Below are 17,518 nucleotides of genomic sequence, written 5' to 3' on the forward strand. Positions count from 1 at the left end.
TTTTCTTCAGAATCAAAAGAAGACCATTGTAAAGTTTTGACCAAATAATTCTGTTATGTCACTAATTTGGTGGTTTTCTCTTAAAAGCAATTTGGGAAACATGTTTGTATATGCGATCGGCCGAGTCAGCTATAATAAAAAAGCAAAAACTTTGTATTATTTTCTTAGCCCATTGAAATATTTGTTCATTGAATCGTTAGCCAAAATAATATAAACATTTTCTGCAAGTTATTAAAAAAAAACTATGAAAATTTCTACCCGAATCTCGTTGACATAAACAAACACACGCAACGGCAACAAAAAATTACAAGAATTGGAAGAAACGCAGGAAAAAGAAACATATTTTTATCGATTAGTTATAACGCTTCTGCAATGATATCTGTGACCGGAAGTTTTTCCACTATTGTTCCGACTTTCATAACGAAATAAACAGATTATTTGTGCTCGGGATGGTTTTTTTTCAGAAAAAATTTGATTTTTCGCTGACGGAGTTTTTTCATTTATTGCTGTCCTGAGCTTACTTTTGAAAATATATTTCTCCTGTAATCATTTTGGTGAAGTTACGGGGGTTTAGATTGCCACTTTGGCCAATTTGGGCAAGTAACGCGCGATGTATTTCTCGCTTTTAATGCGTAAGTAGAGATTTAATTGTCCTAGAAATTGTTCCAAATTGGTTAAAAGAACTTATTGTTCTGACTTTCGAAGAAAGGGGAATATTTATGCTCGGTGTTTGTTTTATTCAGTCAATTTTCATCAACCGAATTAATTTTCAACAAATATTTTTCATACCCCCTAAAATTATTGACGATATATATCTCACCACCGATATTTCACCACCGATTTTTTTTTGTAAAGTTTTGGTGGTTTGAAATTTGCTAAATTAGCCATGTTATGGACTAAATTATGCGCGCTTTGAAGAGTTTATTGATAATGCTGAGAGCGTAACGCAAAATAATTATGCGTGGCGAATTATCCCGCACAACAAAATTGTTCCAAATTGAATTGAGGCTAGCTAATTGGTCGTATTAATTTCGCACGACTCAAAACTTTACACTTTGATATCGTCCAAAATTTATATGTTTTTTAACATTTTTTTCCCAAAAACTTTTTGATTTAAATTAAGGAACATTCGGAACATTCAGTGCTTTACCATGATATACGAGCAGTCTTGTTTGCTAGAATTGATTTGTTACAAGGAGCAATATCTATCAATTTGTACTTTCTATGGCGTGTGGGGAGATGATTTTCAAAAAAATTTCAAATGTACAATAAAAAGTTTTTGTTTTAGTTTTTTTTTTATTCAAGTTTTTGCACGTTATTACCGCGCCTTAGACTTTAAAAGGCATTGGAAGTATTCAGGGCTTCGCCTTGATTCAAGCAGTCTTGTTTTATTGTTTTTCAGTTTTTTGGAAGAAAACAAATAATATAGAAATCATTTTTTATCACTGGCTGACCATTCCCGGCTGTCTAATTTGAACAAGAATTTATATCTTTTCTCAAGGTCAATTGAACGAAAAATTTTTCAGTCAACAAAGCCGGACCGGAAATAGAGAGAGCAAAACTAGTCGTCTTATGTGATTGGGACAAATTGGGCTTTTAGTTAAAATGCTTCGCTGTCTGTTGATGACATGCTAGCCCGCGGGCACCTCATTGTATAGATTTTTCTTACAAAAATGTTTCACTTGATATCAATCAAACCCAAATCAGCTTAATTTTTGTTCCGAAGTGGATGTCTCTAGTATTGGAAGATGATTATTTGTAGCAGACTATAAAAATATAGGGAGACAAGACTGCTCGTTGCTCGTATCAGGGCAAATCCTAGAATGTTCCGACTGCACTTTATTTGGCCTCCATCAATTTGTGGAATTGTTTTGATTCTTAGGATTATCCCGGTTCGAAATGGTCGAGTTATTTTTTGACTTTCTCGACTAAAAACGGTATGTTTCGACCGTCTCGACTAAATTTTGGTATGTTTTGACTTTCTTGGCCGAATTTTGATATGTTTCGATTTTCTCGACCAAATTTTGGTATATTTCGACTTATGACCAAATTTTGGTATGTTTCGACTTTCTCGACCAAAAAAGGGTATGTTTCGAATATGTTCGACCCTAGTTCAGATCTGTTTCAACGTTTTTGACCAAAATTCGAAATGTTTTATTTTTCCTCTAATTTCTCGACCATTTGTTCGGCCACGCATAGATATATTAAATTTTTTCGAACAAAATTTGGTTTACTTCGATTTTCTTACATTTTTTTTACATTTGTTTGCTCGACCCCGATTATTTATATTTCGACTTTCTCTACCAAAAATGGGTATGTTTCGATTGCCTTGAATTTCTTGACGAACAAAAAACGCTCCAATTTATATCTGATCCATTTCCGATGCGTTTGAAGCGGCGTGACTAACTATATGATGTGTAATGATTTCTTAACTCTCTAGGTCACCAAAAAATCTAGCTTAATTTTGAGCTAAACTGCAAATTTTTGTGTGGTTAAGAAAATACGCACAGCTCTTTTGTTATCAAGTAAATTGTTGACTGGTTAGAAAAAGACTACGCAGGTTTTTTTTGGCGCGCGCTTCCTTCTCAAAATTAGTAAATATTGGCAACGTAAGCGCTTTTGGAAATATTTTAGTGTCCATCAACCAAAAATGGATATCTCAAATTAGTATAAAGGGGAAACCCTTTGGGTCGGTATCCCTAAGTGAAGGCGTCCGCACTCCCCCACACACTACTTAGATCCCCTGGTGCCTGGTACTTTTGCGTAGATAACACGCTCAAAACTATTCTCAAAACTATTAAGATTTGTAAGACAGATATCGCGCGTTAATTGTCCCAAATTGGCCATATTGGAAATCCTTAAAACCCCTCTAGATACAACTAATTTCTTATAATTTATCCGACCAAAACTTTGAACGTAAATTAGGTTTCCCGCTAAAAGGGTTGATTTTAGACATAACTAAAGAAGCCTCTAATTAGAGCCTAAAATATTCCAAAAAAAGATGGTGCAAAAAGTTTTACATATTTACGAATTATCTACGAAATGTTTTAACTCCTTAATAAAGGATCATAAGGAATCAGATTAGATTAGGATTTGTTTTTATCTTGAAGTAAACAAATTTCAGCGGCCTCAGCTGTTTGAAAACACCTCCTAGAGGTTAGTGGGGAAAAATTCCATAAAGAAATTCCAAAAACAGGTAAAAGATATTCAATTTTTCTATTTCCTTTTTTTTATGAAATTCTGACGTTACAAATCATCTCGTCGAAAAAATTTTCCTAGAAATTTGGCAAAATTAATTTTATTATTTTTTGTTTTAAAAGAGTTGTTAAAATAGCTTTTTATAAGATATGAGCTCCGCTAAAACCAGAAAGTTATAGCACAGTAGGACTCAGATGACCGTAAAATTTCAACCAGACTACTCGTGTCAAGACAAAGCCCTGACTATTTCGACAGCTTTTTAAGGTCTATAGAGCAGTGTGCACCTAAAAAAAAACGTTCTATTTTATAAGTTTTTTTTAAAAACCATCCCCCACTCGCCAATTAAAGTACATAAAGTACAAATTGATCAATTTTGCTCCTAGTAACGTAGCATTTTAAAAAAAAAAGCCTTCAACAACCAATTTTGAAACAATTGTAAGACAGATATCGCGCTTTAGTTGCCCCAAATTGGCCATATTGGCAATCTATAAAACCCCATAACTACAAAATGCTCATAGGTTTTTTTTTGTAAAATTGAGTTCAGGACAACAATAACTTTTAAATGAAATAATTAAATTTTGTCAAAATTTGCTAGTAAAATTGTCGGAACTGTCTGGAAAAAAAAACATCCCAAGCACAAATATTCCGTCATTTTACTCAAAAGGAGTCAGAACAAAAACACTCACAATTAGAAAAAAATCTGAAAAATTAATTTTTATCCAAAAATTGATATTTTTAGTTGAAATTTTTAATTTGATGTCTTATTTTTTTTCTAGAAAACTAGGCTTAAGTTAGTCTTGCGTGAACTCTGTGTGAAAATTGGCGCTCTGCTTCCCGAAATCTAAGAAAAAAACAGTTAAAACATCTATTCACTCTCCGATCTGAGAAAAAAGTAAATTCTGTTTTCCATGAGGCAGAAAAGGGCAAACTTTCATGCGTTTTAAAATAGAGCTCAGTATTCCAAAACCATATATTTCATGACGGCATTCTTGACTACGAATAAACATTTAGGGCAGAACTTTCAGTTTTAAGCTTTTATTTTGTTATTTTTCACAATAAAAAATCTGCGGAATTCATAAGAAACTTTAAAAGAGACGGTATATTTTCATTCAAATCAGTTAAATTTGTTGCCTAAAGTTCAATTTGTTCAACTTTATCAACTTACAAGGTTCAAAAATATTCGCCATGGGAATTGATTAATCATTTTTAGTCCCAGCAAGAATAATTGTCAGTCGAGAACATTCAATATTATTTTCAATATTTTATGATTTTTATAATACTTTTTTCCAAAGCTTTTTTCCCCCTGAAGAACATGATAAAATAATGAGCTGGCTGGAGCGTGCAAATCATTTTCGAGATTTTCGTTAACCGTTTTGCCTGACTAACTTTGACTGCAATAATGGAACCATGCGAAATTTCTAGACGCACAAATAAACGGCCTTGAGTCGCAAAAAAGAGCTTCACTCAACGAAACAGCTCAGTCTGGAATGATGGGAATTAAAACAAAATGACTGTTCTTAAACAGGACAGGTCCGTCAAGGCCTACGGTTAGCTGCTCGGCGGTTCGTAGGAATCATAAGTGATTATTAAGATAATTTTTAAATTTTGTCTGATGAATATTGATGCCCTAAGTCATAAGCTCAGACATAAAATTTTTTCACCTATTGATTTTGGTATTAACAAGGCTCAGAAATAAAAGTATCCTGAAATGAGGCAAAAAATTTATCACCCAGTATTTAACACTATTCGAACTTTTTTGGGGCTTCAAAAATTAACCTTTTGTTTTTTAATAGGTGGTGCTGAAATTTTTGTCCCAATTTTGGATTAGTTACTTTAAGGGACAGTCTTAAAATTATGGGTTTTCTGGTGAACTGTTTTCACATAAAATTTTTTTTCCAGTGTACTATCAAAACTTTAACAGCAGACCAAGGAAATGGTGAATCACAAACTGCGAACAAACAGCACAATCGTCAACCCTATATAAAAGCGTTTTTTGGCGAAAAGTTTTTAAGGTCAGATTATTTTCAAACTTAAAATCGAAAAAAAATTGAATGCGATATGTTTTCAGTTCCGAGAACATAAGAAAAATAAAACAGATGATTTAAAAAAGATAATACCTGAGAATGAATGACAAGCAAGATCCAATAAGAAAGACTGTTTTGTGTCGAACAATCGGTTTTTTATTTTAGCTCAATTTTTTCCACGGATACTGAAGCAAAAAAATACAAAACAAAAACTTTGAAACAAAACAAATAAATCAGACACAAAAATGCCACTAATTGTTTATTTATCAATTTTTGTGTTTCCTGTCCAAGACGCATCTTAAGTTACAAGCGAAAAGCACAAAAGTTTGGAATATTAACAAGTTTAGTTCAACGAAATCATGATTTTTTTCAACACCGAAGCAAATAACATTATCAAATTTAAGGGGAGTGGGGGGAGGGGCTGGAAGGAACTGCCACAAGTTTTCGATAAGCTACAACTGTTGAGCTGGCTAGTACTGTTAGTAGCAACTAAATTAATCGCAGCTGTTCATCTCAAAAATGAAAATATCGAACATGATATGATTTGGAAATCGTTTCAGGTTTCTGTTTGAGCTACAAAATAATTTTTTTTTTCTATTTTTTGGCTTATAATCTGTTGCTCTTTTGACTTATGGTCCGTATTTATTTTTGGAATTTTGAAACATTTAAATTAGTATCGACAGTCGCGGGACAAAAAAATTGCAACTTTTTGATTTCAAAATTGTGTTCACGTTTTTGTAGGTTTCTTTGCAAGTTTTTCAGATCTAGTTAGAAGTTTTGAAGCATGCTAGATTCAATTATTTGAAAAGAGCTGGCCTGGCCAACCTTTAAGAATTCTGTTTTGAAGGCCTAAATCAGCCAGTATAGAAAAAGAAATCCTCGTAAACAACACAAGGAGCTTAAAAATATGGGCTGAAATGGGTAGTGGGTTCGTTTTCGTTGGGAAGCTGATGAGTTTGAATTACACTCCATGCCGCGGTAAAACGAAAGAAAAGGATTTAAAAAGTTCATTCAAGCAAAAAAAATCGTTCATTTGCTCGTTGAATTCAAAATTTTGCAACTTCTGTGTCCCGTGACTGAAAAGTTTCGATTATTTTAAGAACCGAAGACAACTCAAGACATAGAAAGACGACTGTCATCCAAACATTTGAGAACTAAAAACTAGCCAACGAATTCATCTCTGCTCGCATGTCTACATTACCTGTTATGAGGTGTCTAGCAGCTGAGTACAACAGCTGTCTATGTTGCTGAAAACCCAGCGAAAACCCCCGCTGAGCGTCTTTTACGTGTTTAACGACTTCCGAGTTCTCCGGTTCATCGTTGTGCTTTTTGGGCTTTTTTTGAAAGTTTTGGGCTTTTTCAGATAGCTTCTCCTCGGAGAGCTTATTGAAAGTTGTTCCATTTGAAATATTAGCTGGCGCTGAAAAAGTCTTAATTGGATTCAAATGTTATACAAAATTAAAAAATTGCTCTATAACTTGATCTTATTTAATTATTTTGTTTTCTTTTTATATCGAAAATTCAGGAACTAAATTTAGGAACTGCTAAATACATGGGGAAATTAGCAAACATAACCCAATTTAAATGCTGAGGTGGATGATCTTAACTTGCCTCATCTGAAAAGTATATGCAAAGAAAAATTGAATGGCTCTCGATGTAGTGTTTCTAAACTCTAATCAGTAACTTAAAAAAATTAAGTTTATTTTTATTCACCTGTGATTTCGAACTTGAATTGATGGTCGTTGTCTGAGTATCTAGCCTCGCCGAATAAAACCAAAAAACAGATTATAATCCAAGTTGTCGTAAACAGGACGCAGTTTGTGGGTTTCCCTCTGATTCTGATAATTCCAAGCAAGCGGATAACTTCGCGATTCATTCTGTCCGGTCGAAAGTTCCATCAAAAGTAATGATTTTGCCACTGTTTATTAGTGATTTCAATATTTGTTCACCTATTCTGGTAGCAAAAAACATGTTGATAGTTTTTTTCATGTGTTTTGTTGCATAAGTTGAATTTGCTGCTGTGATTAGGCGGTTGTCTAGATTGCTGAATTATTTACACATGAAAAAACTATATTTGTGTATAGCTTTTGTTTTGTACTTAACAAGAGTTATGGGTCGGGTAGGTCAGTGACAGATTAAAAGAGAAGAAGTAACTTTAATCCAGCAGCCACATTTTGCTAATCAAACTTCAAAGAACTATATACAAGGTAACGCTGGGTAATTCTTACTGTAATAATAGGTAATGTTGGGTAATAATGAGAAATAAATTTGGGTAATAATGTTTAGAAAAAATAGGGCTATTTTGGGTAGTATCAAAGAATTATGTAAATGAAAGATTTTGTTCTAGAATTGTTAAGGTCACTGGAAAAAGTAACATCACCTAGTCAAAATTTTTCACGCGTGAAGCTCTTCTATGAGCTTGGTAGAGCAATCATGCCCAATAATTGAGCTAAATTTTACAAAGGCAGGCGAAATAAATGGGAAATCAACAAAATTTCTGAGCGACCAGTCTGAAAATTTGATTTTCTACCTGTGCTGGCCAATAAACAATGATTATTCCTGAAATAAAATTTCGAATTTCCGGATATTCCAAAAATGCATTGAAACGAAGTCTTCCCAATAGCATTGAGCTGTAAATTTGTAAAGTTCGTTCAAACTAACGAAAAAATCTGACCTTTAGTTTATACTGTGCTGATTTTTAGATGATAACAACCCCGGAATTTTAATGAACAGCCCAAAAAGTATCCATTTTCAAAGCCAATTACGTGAATTTGCAATGAATCAATATGCCTTTTTGCGCTGGTACTGAAACTGCCATTTATACATTATGTCAAGTACAGACGTTAAAGCCCTTCATTAATGTATTAGGGCTCTTAAAGCCATGACTAAAAAATCCTTGAATATGAATGTGTTTATTTTTGAACAATTTTTTTCAAAAAAAAAACTGATTCAATGTTTTTAGTGTTTAAACTAAAAGCTGAAGTTCTAACCCGAAAGATGTCAAAATTGACTCAATAAAACAGAAACAACCTTGATTTTTTAATCTAAAATTGCGTCCTTATTTGGCGTTTTTCCAAGTCAAATTTAGTAACAACTGAAGGCGGCGCAGCTAACAAGAAGTAAATTAAGAAGAGCGGTGGTAATAAATAAATAGCAGTGTCCAACGGTGGTAAACTCAGATAATTTTTGTTAGCTTAGAGTGGTGGTGTTTTTTTCGATATTTCAGCTCTCCTGCGATTTTATTGAATGTTGTTTTTAATACATGTTTATTTATCCTCACTTTATTGATGGAACAACCGGTGAAAAAACAGTAGAAAAAAGTAGATATTTTTGCTCTGAAAAGACTGATTTTCTTATTTTTTGACGCTAGAGACTTTTTAACTTGTCGGTTGTATTTATGTTTGATGTCAGTTAGAAATTTTTAAAAAGAAGAGTTTCTATTTTTTCATTGCTTTTATTGTTGATCTTTAATTAGAGTTTGAATTCAGAGAATTATCAATTGCACTTCTGCGTTTAGAGCCACATGTTCACAAATTTCCCCTCAATAATATTTCACTTTTCAGAGACTACTTGGAAGAGAGTGAAAACAAATTTGATCAAAGTACAGCCAATGGCAGTTGAGTATTTTCCTACATCTAAGGCTGAATTAAAAGAGTCGAGTGGTCGAAAACAGATAGATATTACCAATGAATTTACGGAGCTGAAAATCTCTTCAGTGTTATAAGATTTCCATGTTATGATTTTCATGCTTCTTCCGGAGATGGCGACGCATAATCTGCCAAAAAACCGAGTTCTTATCGGTTTTGATTGATTCCAAGCTTCTCACTTCAATGATGTTCCATCAAGGGGTGTATTTAGGCTTTTTCAGAAGGGCAAATTTTTGGGAAAAAAAAACGTTGTCATTTTTTTTTGTGTCGACCGACCAAATTGATTTTCTGAGATCTGCCAAAACACTACAAAGACCTCTTTTTGGCAAAAAAAAATCACGCCGCAGGCGAATTGTTGAAAAATCAAGCCAAAATTTGGAAGGTTTAGACCAAAAAAAAATGGACGCCCCTTCTTCTTAGGGATTCGACCCCCCTTTGGTACTTTTTAAGAAAACCATTTTTAGACGACTGACCAATAAAGTTTTCTAAAGGTGCCTTTGGTGCCAATGTATACTAACTTTGAGGGGGATATATACTAATTTTGAAAACGAGTTTTTTAGCTGTTTTTTTTTTTCAAAAAATTGCCTGCGGCGCAGAAAATTTGGCCAAAACAGGGTCTTTTTACTGCTTTTGGAGAGCTCGGAAAATCAATCTGATCGACTTAAAAAATAAAAAAGGTCGTCAAAATTTTCCAAAACTTTTTGAAAATCCCCTCCACTCGAGAAAATCCTAGATCCGCCCCTGCATATCTACGCTCATTTTTTCATATCACCCAAACCCAAGCGTGTTTCTCTTTCTAAAAGAATCACGCTTATGCTTAATGAAAAAACCCGAAGAATTTCTGAAAAAAAACCTAGGGAAGAGTTTTAATAGATTTTTTCGTTTTTTAAAATTATTTTACGGACTAGAGAAAAGATTTTCTCGCATATAACCATAAAACTATAGAAAAAATATTTAAAGCTCAGCAATTACTTATATAAAGAGAACTATGTTCATATCAAAATGATTAAAGAGAACCATGACCTTATTCATGCAATTTTAAAGTCGGTGCAATTCATAACTTCTGATATTATTCCGGCCTTCAAGTTGAAATAGTTTCCTTCGAAACCTAATCAGAACTCAGTTTTGCATGAGAGAACTAAAAAGAGTTTTCCGCCGCCAAACTCCGCAAGTTGATACAGTAGACGTTTTAACCCAAAAAACAATAAGGCCAACACAAACATTGGACCAACCAATTTTGATTGAGGAATTGAAAAAAAAGCGAATTTTTCTTTTGGTTATTGGAATCAGTAGTTGTTTCTGCGAACAGAAAGACCCCAATTTTTGGCAAAAGGAGCTAAACACAGGGGCGGATCTAAAATTTTCTAAAGGGTGCGGATTTTCAAAGTTTTTTTGCAAATTTTGTCGACCTTTTTTTAGGTCGAGCAAATTGTTTTTCCGAACGGTTCCGGAAAACACTATAAAGACCCTATTTTGACCAAAAAACAATTTCATGTTTTTTTGCAGGCAAAACTTTGATAAAACAGGTAAAAAATGCCGTTTGTGGGCACTTATTGGAAAAGTTCTGACCAAAAAATTGCTTTGTTTTGGCGAGCTACCCCTCAAAGTTAAAATATATATTGGCGCCAAAGGCGCCCTTAGAAAAAATTTAAGGTTGGTCGGCCTAAAATGGATGTCATTATATTTTAGAAAAGAGGACAATTTGGTTGATGCGGGCGCCGAATACCTGAGGGAAAGGGGGCGTCTGAGGGAAAGCCCCCCTAAAACTACCCCCCCCCCCCCGCTAAAGAACTTCAATTTTTGACAAATTAGGCCCAGTTTTTGGTCTCGTTTTCTCAGTATGAGTCTGAATGAGCCCAATTTTTCAAAATAAGCTCAAAAAGAGTCCAAAAAGAGTCCAATGGAAAAAGAGCCTAAAAGAGCACAATTCAATAAAAGCTCAAAAAGCCCAAAAGTGTTTCGAAAAAAGCCCAATTTTCAACAAAAGCAGTTACCAGAAGCCAATTGTGGACTCTTTTCTATTCTAATTTCGTTAACACCTTAAAATGAATTTGCCTTTTTAACTGAACATTTTGATTTCAATTTAAGAATAAATTACTTTTCGAACTATAAACTATTTTTTTTGCTTTCGGTTTTATTAGCTTTTGAAAAAAGGCAAAGATTTTCAAAAAAGTATAACGGATGATCGAGGGAACCTAATTTTCATCCACGATGCCAGTCAGGCGGAGTATGTCTATTGTTTTGGCTTTGAAAATAGGTAAACCCCCCACTGCTCTGATTTTTAATTTAACTAAAACAAGTGAAAACATTATGAGTTCCCCCAGATAAATTTAAGATCTTTAATTTAAAAAATCAATGAAATGCAAATATCTGTCTCCTGATCAAACGGAGGATAAGATATTTAAAAAAGACTGAAGTATTATAGCAGGCGCAGTGAAAACCAAACTAAAAACTGTTTCGGATAAGCCTGCATGCATTTTTTAGTGAGTCTAATTTCTTACGCCCAAACAGACGACTGAAATATTCTTTTTTCAACATGAATTTTTTTTATTGTAAATTTCTTTTTTGTAGAATCACTCAACACTTGAACAACTTAAGAAAACAATCTATCAAGTGAAAGGAAACAATCAAATAAAAATGGACACGAAGAACAACCGCCCCAGTGTCGGACAAATTTTACACATTGTACCTTTTTCTCGACAAGCAGCGGAAAATAACTTATTTCCGTCTTTTCTCCACTACCTCCAAGCAGAAAATTGTAAGACAGGAAAGTTTTAAATTCATAAAATACAAATCCGCTCCTATTGGTAAAAGTTAACAACAGATGAACAGTTGTGCATAACATTTAACCATTTTTATTTGATTTCCTTTTTGATTTATCTATTTATATAAAGTAGGACCAGATCGACTATAATCTATGATATCATTTAACCGAGACATAACTATAGTTACTAATTGAAAAAGAGAGATCTATCAACCGACCTCTTTGTTTTAGTAAGCCAAGTTTTCAAACGGAGCCAAATAAAGCCCAATTGAAAAAGAGCCCAATAAAAGACCAAAAGGACTTCAAAAACAGTCCAATTTTTTAACAAAAGCAGTTGCAAGAGCACAGTTGCTAGCGATAGTAGCTGAAGGAGCCCAAGTTTTCAAAAAGAGTGCAAAAAAACCCAATTCAAAAAGAGCCCAAAAAGCCGCAAAGGCTGCAAAGAGCCCTTTTTTGAAGAAAGAAGGAGTTGCCTGAGCCAAATTGTTAACAAAAGTAGCTGTATGAGTTAATGTTTCAAAACGAGCTCAAAAAGAGACTAAAGAAGCCTATGAAGGCGACGAAAAGAGCCCAATTTTTTGCACAATTAGCTGAATCATTACGATGCCAAACTCTACGCTGGATAGGCGCACAATTTTGTATATTCAAGTTCCTGGATTCCAGAGAAAAGTCTTTAAACATGTTCCAAAATCTAAATGGATTTCACTCGCAAAAATTCCGTGATTTCCGCGTACAAAACTTGTAACTTAAATTGTTGCAGATTCCTTAACGAACGAGTATATACAGTTGTTTCTGATTCCACAAAAGTAAGCGGTTCCAACAAATGTGATTAGGTTCCGCAATTTTATGCGGATTACGCTTACAGTTTGCGGATTACGCTTTCAATTTGTGAAATTCGCTAACAATTGTCGGATTTTACTTACAATTTGCGGATTCTACTTACAGTTGCGGATTTCACGACAGCTTAAATTTACTAAACACATAAAATAATTTTTGATTATGGATTTCTTAAACTGTTCCGGAGTCCGCGGATTTCACGGATTGTGATGATGATTTGCAAAACTGCCTGTTTTTGGAGCGATTTTGAGAGATACCGTGTTTTAGCTATTTCTCCATAATATTCAAAACAGCAAAGAAAATAAAGTAAAAAGCAAAGTTGCGGATTCTGCAACAATTCTCTTTTTGGCTTGATGTGGAACCCGCTCACAACTCGCAAAATGCACAGTTTGGCCTCGTAATGATGAGCCCATTTTTTCAAAAAGAGCCAATTCAAAAAGAGCCCAAAAAGAGACCGAAAAGTTTAAAAGAGCTTCGAAAACAGCCCAACTTTTGACAAAAGGAGATGCATGAGCTCAATTTTCAGCAATTTGTGCTCATCAGTTCAATAGACCAAAACAAAGTCACTCCAATGACTGGTAGAACAGAAGTAGCGCAGAGGTTGTGGGTACTGAATGCGTCATTCCAGTGGCACAAAAAGCACCCAATGAGTCGTTTCGGTTGTATAAAAGGGCTGAATGAGCTTAATTTTTAGCACATTGGTTCCATTTTTTGGGCCCCAATTTTCCAAGATTGAGCCCAAATTTTTAAGTATAGGGCTCCTAATTGGACGCCCTTGGGTCCATTTTTCGTGATAAAAAGGAGACAAATCGTATCAAAAACTGAGCTCATTCATACATTTTTGACTTAATGCAAAAGTTTTTTCCAGTTTTCCAAATTTCTTTTCCACCGATCATCTCAGGGTTCCTTCAACTAAAATTGTTTACAATAATCTTCAAACCTAATATTGAACAGAATTAAACTTGCGCTGCTCAATTGTGAAATCCAACGACAAACAGCGGAACTAGCTCAACTGACTGAAGTCTTTGTTTTTCACTAGATTCATAAACTACAATAGTCACAAACTTCATGACCAAAAAACTCTAAGCCTCGTTTTTCATTTTTCCCATGGTCTTCAATTTTCTAAATTTTCTATTTAATTCTATTTCGAAGTTTTAATATTGAAAAGTTCCAGCATAACCTTTGCCAATTTCTACGGCCTTTTTTGAATTTTCTGGTACGAGAAAAACAATGACCAAACTTAGCTTCGCATTGAAATTTTCCAGCAGTGCACTTAACAATATTCTCCGTTATAATCAGTAGCGGATTTATGGGGGGCGGGAGGGCGGACGCTTCCTTTCCCCCTTAGGAATTTGACACCGAAGCAACCCAAAGGGTCTCCTTTGAAAAAAAATTCAAAGGGCTCCTTTGGCGCCAGTCCATTTTTAGTAGAGGTGTGAAAGTACAAGAGGTTTAAAAATGAGTCTAATTTTGAGGCTTCAAATAGGACTCATTTTAGACTCGAGACAGGTACCTACTAACAGGTACCTGCTAACAGACACTTGTCAACCTGCCAAGTTTATAGTATATATGCCCCGTTCAAAACTAACTTGCTGATTCTAACAACTTCTTCACTGGACTTCACACTACACTCTGGACTGGACTTCAACCTTCAACTTCAGCGTTCCAGTTTGTACTGCCGAACGCTCTTTCTCCAGTATGAAACTGCTGAAGAACTACCTTCGATCTTATATGAAAGAATATCGCTTATCGAGTTTAGCTTTAATATACATCCCCAAAGATGTAGAAATAAAAGTTTATGACGTCATAGTCAGATTTGCCGCAAATATCGTAGACTCACTTTTCTATAAACTTGTTTAATTTTTGCTGAGTTTTGAATTCAAATTTTGCTCCTGCTTTTCCAAAAAACCGCTCCGCCCTCGGAAAAATCCTAGATCCGCAATTTTTTTAGTTGAATTTGGTTGACACATGCAAAATTCGAACACTACAAAATTAGACAAAATGGAATTGTCGGCTAGCGTGCCTGAAATTTGTTTACAGAGTACAATCAAAGTCTTTTGAGCTGTCTTAAACTAAATTCAAACATTTAATGAAATTGAATAAAAGATTTATATCAAAAAAATTTCTTAAACTTTGGAATGGTATGTTATATTTCAATCTATAATAAATGCTTTGATCTGGAATGGGTTATACACTCTTTTCTAAATGCAAACTTTTCTTTTAAGCAATGACTTTTCTTTTGTCCAAAAAGCTAGTTTTGCACAAAAAAATTAACTTCTGAGTCATGTTGGCGAAGTTTACTTTGTTCTTCGGGTAATTTTCCCTCAGCTTCTAGCCATTTCACGTTTTTTACTCTACAACTCTTATTCAAAAACATAACACTCCAACACTTGTTTTTGAATAGAGTGCTTTGTTTTAGAGACACCTTGCAGAGGGTTGAGTTCTTAAAACACTTTTTTTTGAAACTCAGTACAGTAACTGCATATTGTATCAAGGATAGCCGGTTACTGTGCAAATAACACAATTTGTTCCGACAAGCGTTAGCAACCACAAAAAAGTTTTTCCTCAAGCTATCATTTTGTTTTGAAAAAGGTATTGCCAAGGAAGAGCTAAATGAAGCTTTCAAAACTAGTTTTTTATATTTACTTCAAGTTTTTTTAGCCTGAACATTATTTTTTTGCTTTCCTTGCTCGAAATTGAACTAAAACTCGATAGACTTGAACCAGTTTTTCTCGACACTAAGATAATTTTTTGAGAACTTTTTAATATCCTTTGAATTACGACTGAAAGCTTTTTCAATGAGATATCACTCGATCCAGACAGATGATTATTTTTGGTAGCTGTTCTGAATACTAAGTTCCTCGCAATTTTCAATGGTCGGATCATTAGATTTATCAGCCCCTTCTGATTAAGTTTTTCAGGGCTGATTTTGAAAAAATCCCCCATCTATGTTGATGAAAAATTTTGATCTAAAATTTTCTCATGCGGTTTGTTTGCTTGATATCAAAACCACATATCAAACTTTTTTAATTTACTAATTTACCAAAATTTTGTGTTAACAAGACCCCCTATATAGCTGCAAACCAAAAAAGATGAAACCTTCAGCAAAAATTAGCTTTTTTCACTACTGGTGTATAGAGAGGAACTAATTCCTGTGTTGTTTGTTTTTCTAAGGTTGAAAATGCTAATTTGATACTCGAATTAAACCTTTTTTATCTGAACAACTTAATTGTATCACGGATCACAAAGATAATGTATCAGAGGTCATTTGAAGGTGTCAGACACTCCGAAGGCCAAATACCTGTCAACGATGTCTAGCACTAGAAAATTTAAAATGATTGACAACAGAAACTAGCAAGAACTAATTAACAACTCAACAACTCAGATGACTATTTTAGCTCTATGACATTCCCTCTTGTAAAATTACATGACCTGCAATTGATTTGATGGAATTCAAATTTAAGCACTGGATGTTAAGTTATGAAACACAAAGCTGGGCTTGGCCTGAAGATGCTAATTACATTTCCTCGAATTGAGATTTATAGTGACGAACGGTTATGTGTTGGACTTAAGGTTATGTAAATGTAAATGTTTGAAGTTGAATAATTATATAAGGGGTTTTTCCAGAAAGTTTTAACAAGTTTTCCTTGGATACTTCACGACTTTCCGTCGGCTCCCTCTTTCTCCTATAACAAGACCCGCTCCGATAGCTTCAATCCTTTTCGTCCTCTCTGTCACCACCTCGTGAGATATGCTCAATCATAACACCGCCCACTTTGGTCAACGCCGTCCGTTTCCCATGGATACGCCTCGATCCCGTGACGCTTTATGAGTCTTGGCTTGAATAAGAGACAAGTCTATGCTTCTTGCCCGCTTTTTCACATCGCTTACCGTCGGCGCCGCTTACGAAGCCTCCTTCGGATCTTTCGTTCCTACGTAGTCTTTCCCAGTTGTTTTCTTTCATGTTTCTGCCCCGTCGATTTTCTCGCTCACTGCCATTGCGCCCGTCTTACTTGTTGTGGCCTCTTGCTCGGTGGCTGCTAACTCGGAAACCTCCCTCTGTGATCCTCTAGGTTGGATGCTGATTGCTGGCTGTACTTCTGCTACCAATGCCAATGGCAATTTACCAATAACTCGCCTCGACGCCAACGGTTGCCCATAACTCTCCGAATCCTCCGACACGATCCGCCGCCCCTGTTTGCTATTTCCCATCGGAGTATTCCCGCTTGTTGCCATCAATTTTGTTGACTCTGTCAGTTTCCTCTTTCGCCCCGCTGGCGTTGAGAATTTTGGTAGCCCTACTGCGAATCGCTTCTTCGGCGTGTTCGATTTTCGTAACGCGACTCCAGATTTGCTAAGCAAGCTACCAATACTCATTTTGACTTATGGTGTTTTCCGCTACTATTTTAGTATTTAACAGTTTTTACCTTTTTTAATTTATTCCAGTACGTTGGAGGACCACTCGAGATGTTCCGGCTTCGCTGCTTGGTCCTTGGAATGTTTGTGCCGTTGGCTCATTTGCATGATTTAGTGCCTGCGCATTGGATAGTGTCAGTGGGTGGTTTCCGGGTCTGGCCTTCCCATATTCAGTATTCGACCTCACTCCCCCAGTTATGTCGGCCGGTTTTGGCATTTTTTGTGCGGATCTTGTTCTCCTAAACAAGTAGATTTAGATTTTAGGACATTAGACCAATTCAAATTTCTGAGTGATGGTTTTTGGTTAAAATTCGGAGTACGGTTTTCGCTTTGCTGCCATGGTGGGCTTCGAATGGAGTTGATTTTAGAGTAGCATTTGGCGAAACCGCAAGGCCCAACTGCTCTTTCTACTATTTTCTCCAAAGGTTCCTGACGCTCCTCCCCTGCGTATGTGAGTATAGAGTTTTCCATACTTCTGATCTTGCTTTCAACACAACCAGTGGCTCTGGGTTCATTAACCGGCAATTTTATGTATTACAAAACGCATTAACCTCTTTTGACATGAAATTCGTTCCTTGATCACGTGGATTTTCCGAGGCACCCCATGTTTATTAATTATTGATGTAGAATTT

The 17,518-nt window shown here is 35.1% G+C and overlaps 1 protein-coding gene across 1 annotated transcript in view; it reads right to left on the bottom strand.

Moving 5' to 3' along the window:
• LOC134854339 (5-hydroxytryptamine receptor 3A-like) overlaps positions 1 to 8,406 on the bottom strand; it is a 33,794-nt gene extending 25,388 nt beyond the window's left edge. Inside the window, exons 1-2 of the mRNA XM_063870563.1 lie at positions 8,213 to 8,406; positions 6,936 to 7,781 (exon numbers count right to left, since the gene is read on the bottom strand). Coding sequence (XP_063726633.1) covers positions 6,936 to 7,098 — 163 coding nt within the window. The 5' untranslated portion in view covers positions 7,099 to 7,781; positions 8,213 to 8,406. The remainder of the gene's footprint in view (positions 1 to 6,935; positions 7,782 to 8,212) is intronic.
• Positions 8,407 to 17,518: the final 9,112 nt, after the last annotated feature.

This window comes from Symsagittifera roscoffensis, chromosome 1, assembly GCF_963678635.1.
Source record: "Symsagittifera roscoffensis chromosome 1, txSymRosc1.1, whole genome shotgun sequence".
In the NCBI taxonomy this organism is placed as follows: Eukaryota; Metazoa; Xenacoelomorpha; order Acoela; family Convolutidae; genus Symsagittifera; species Symsagittifera roscoffensis.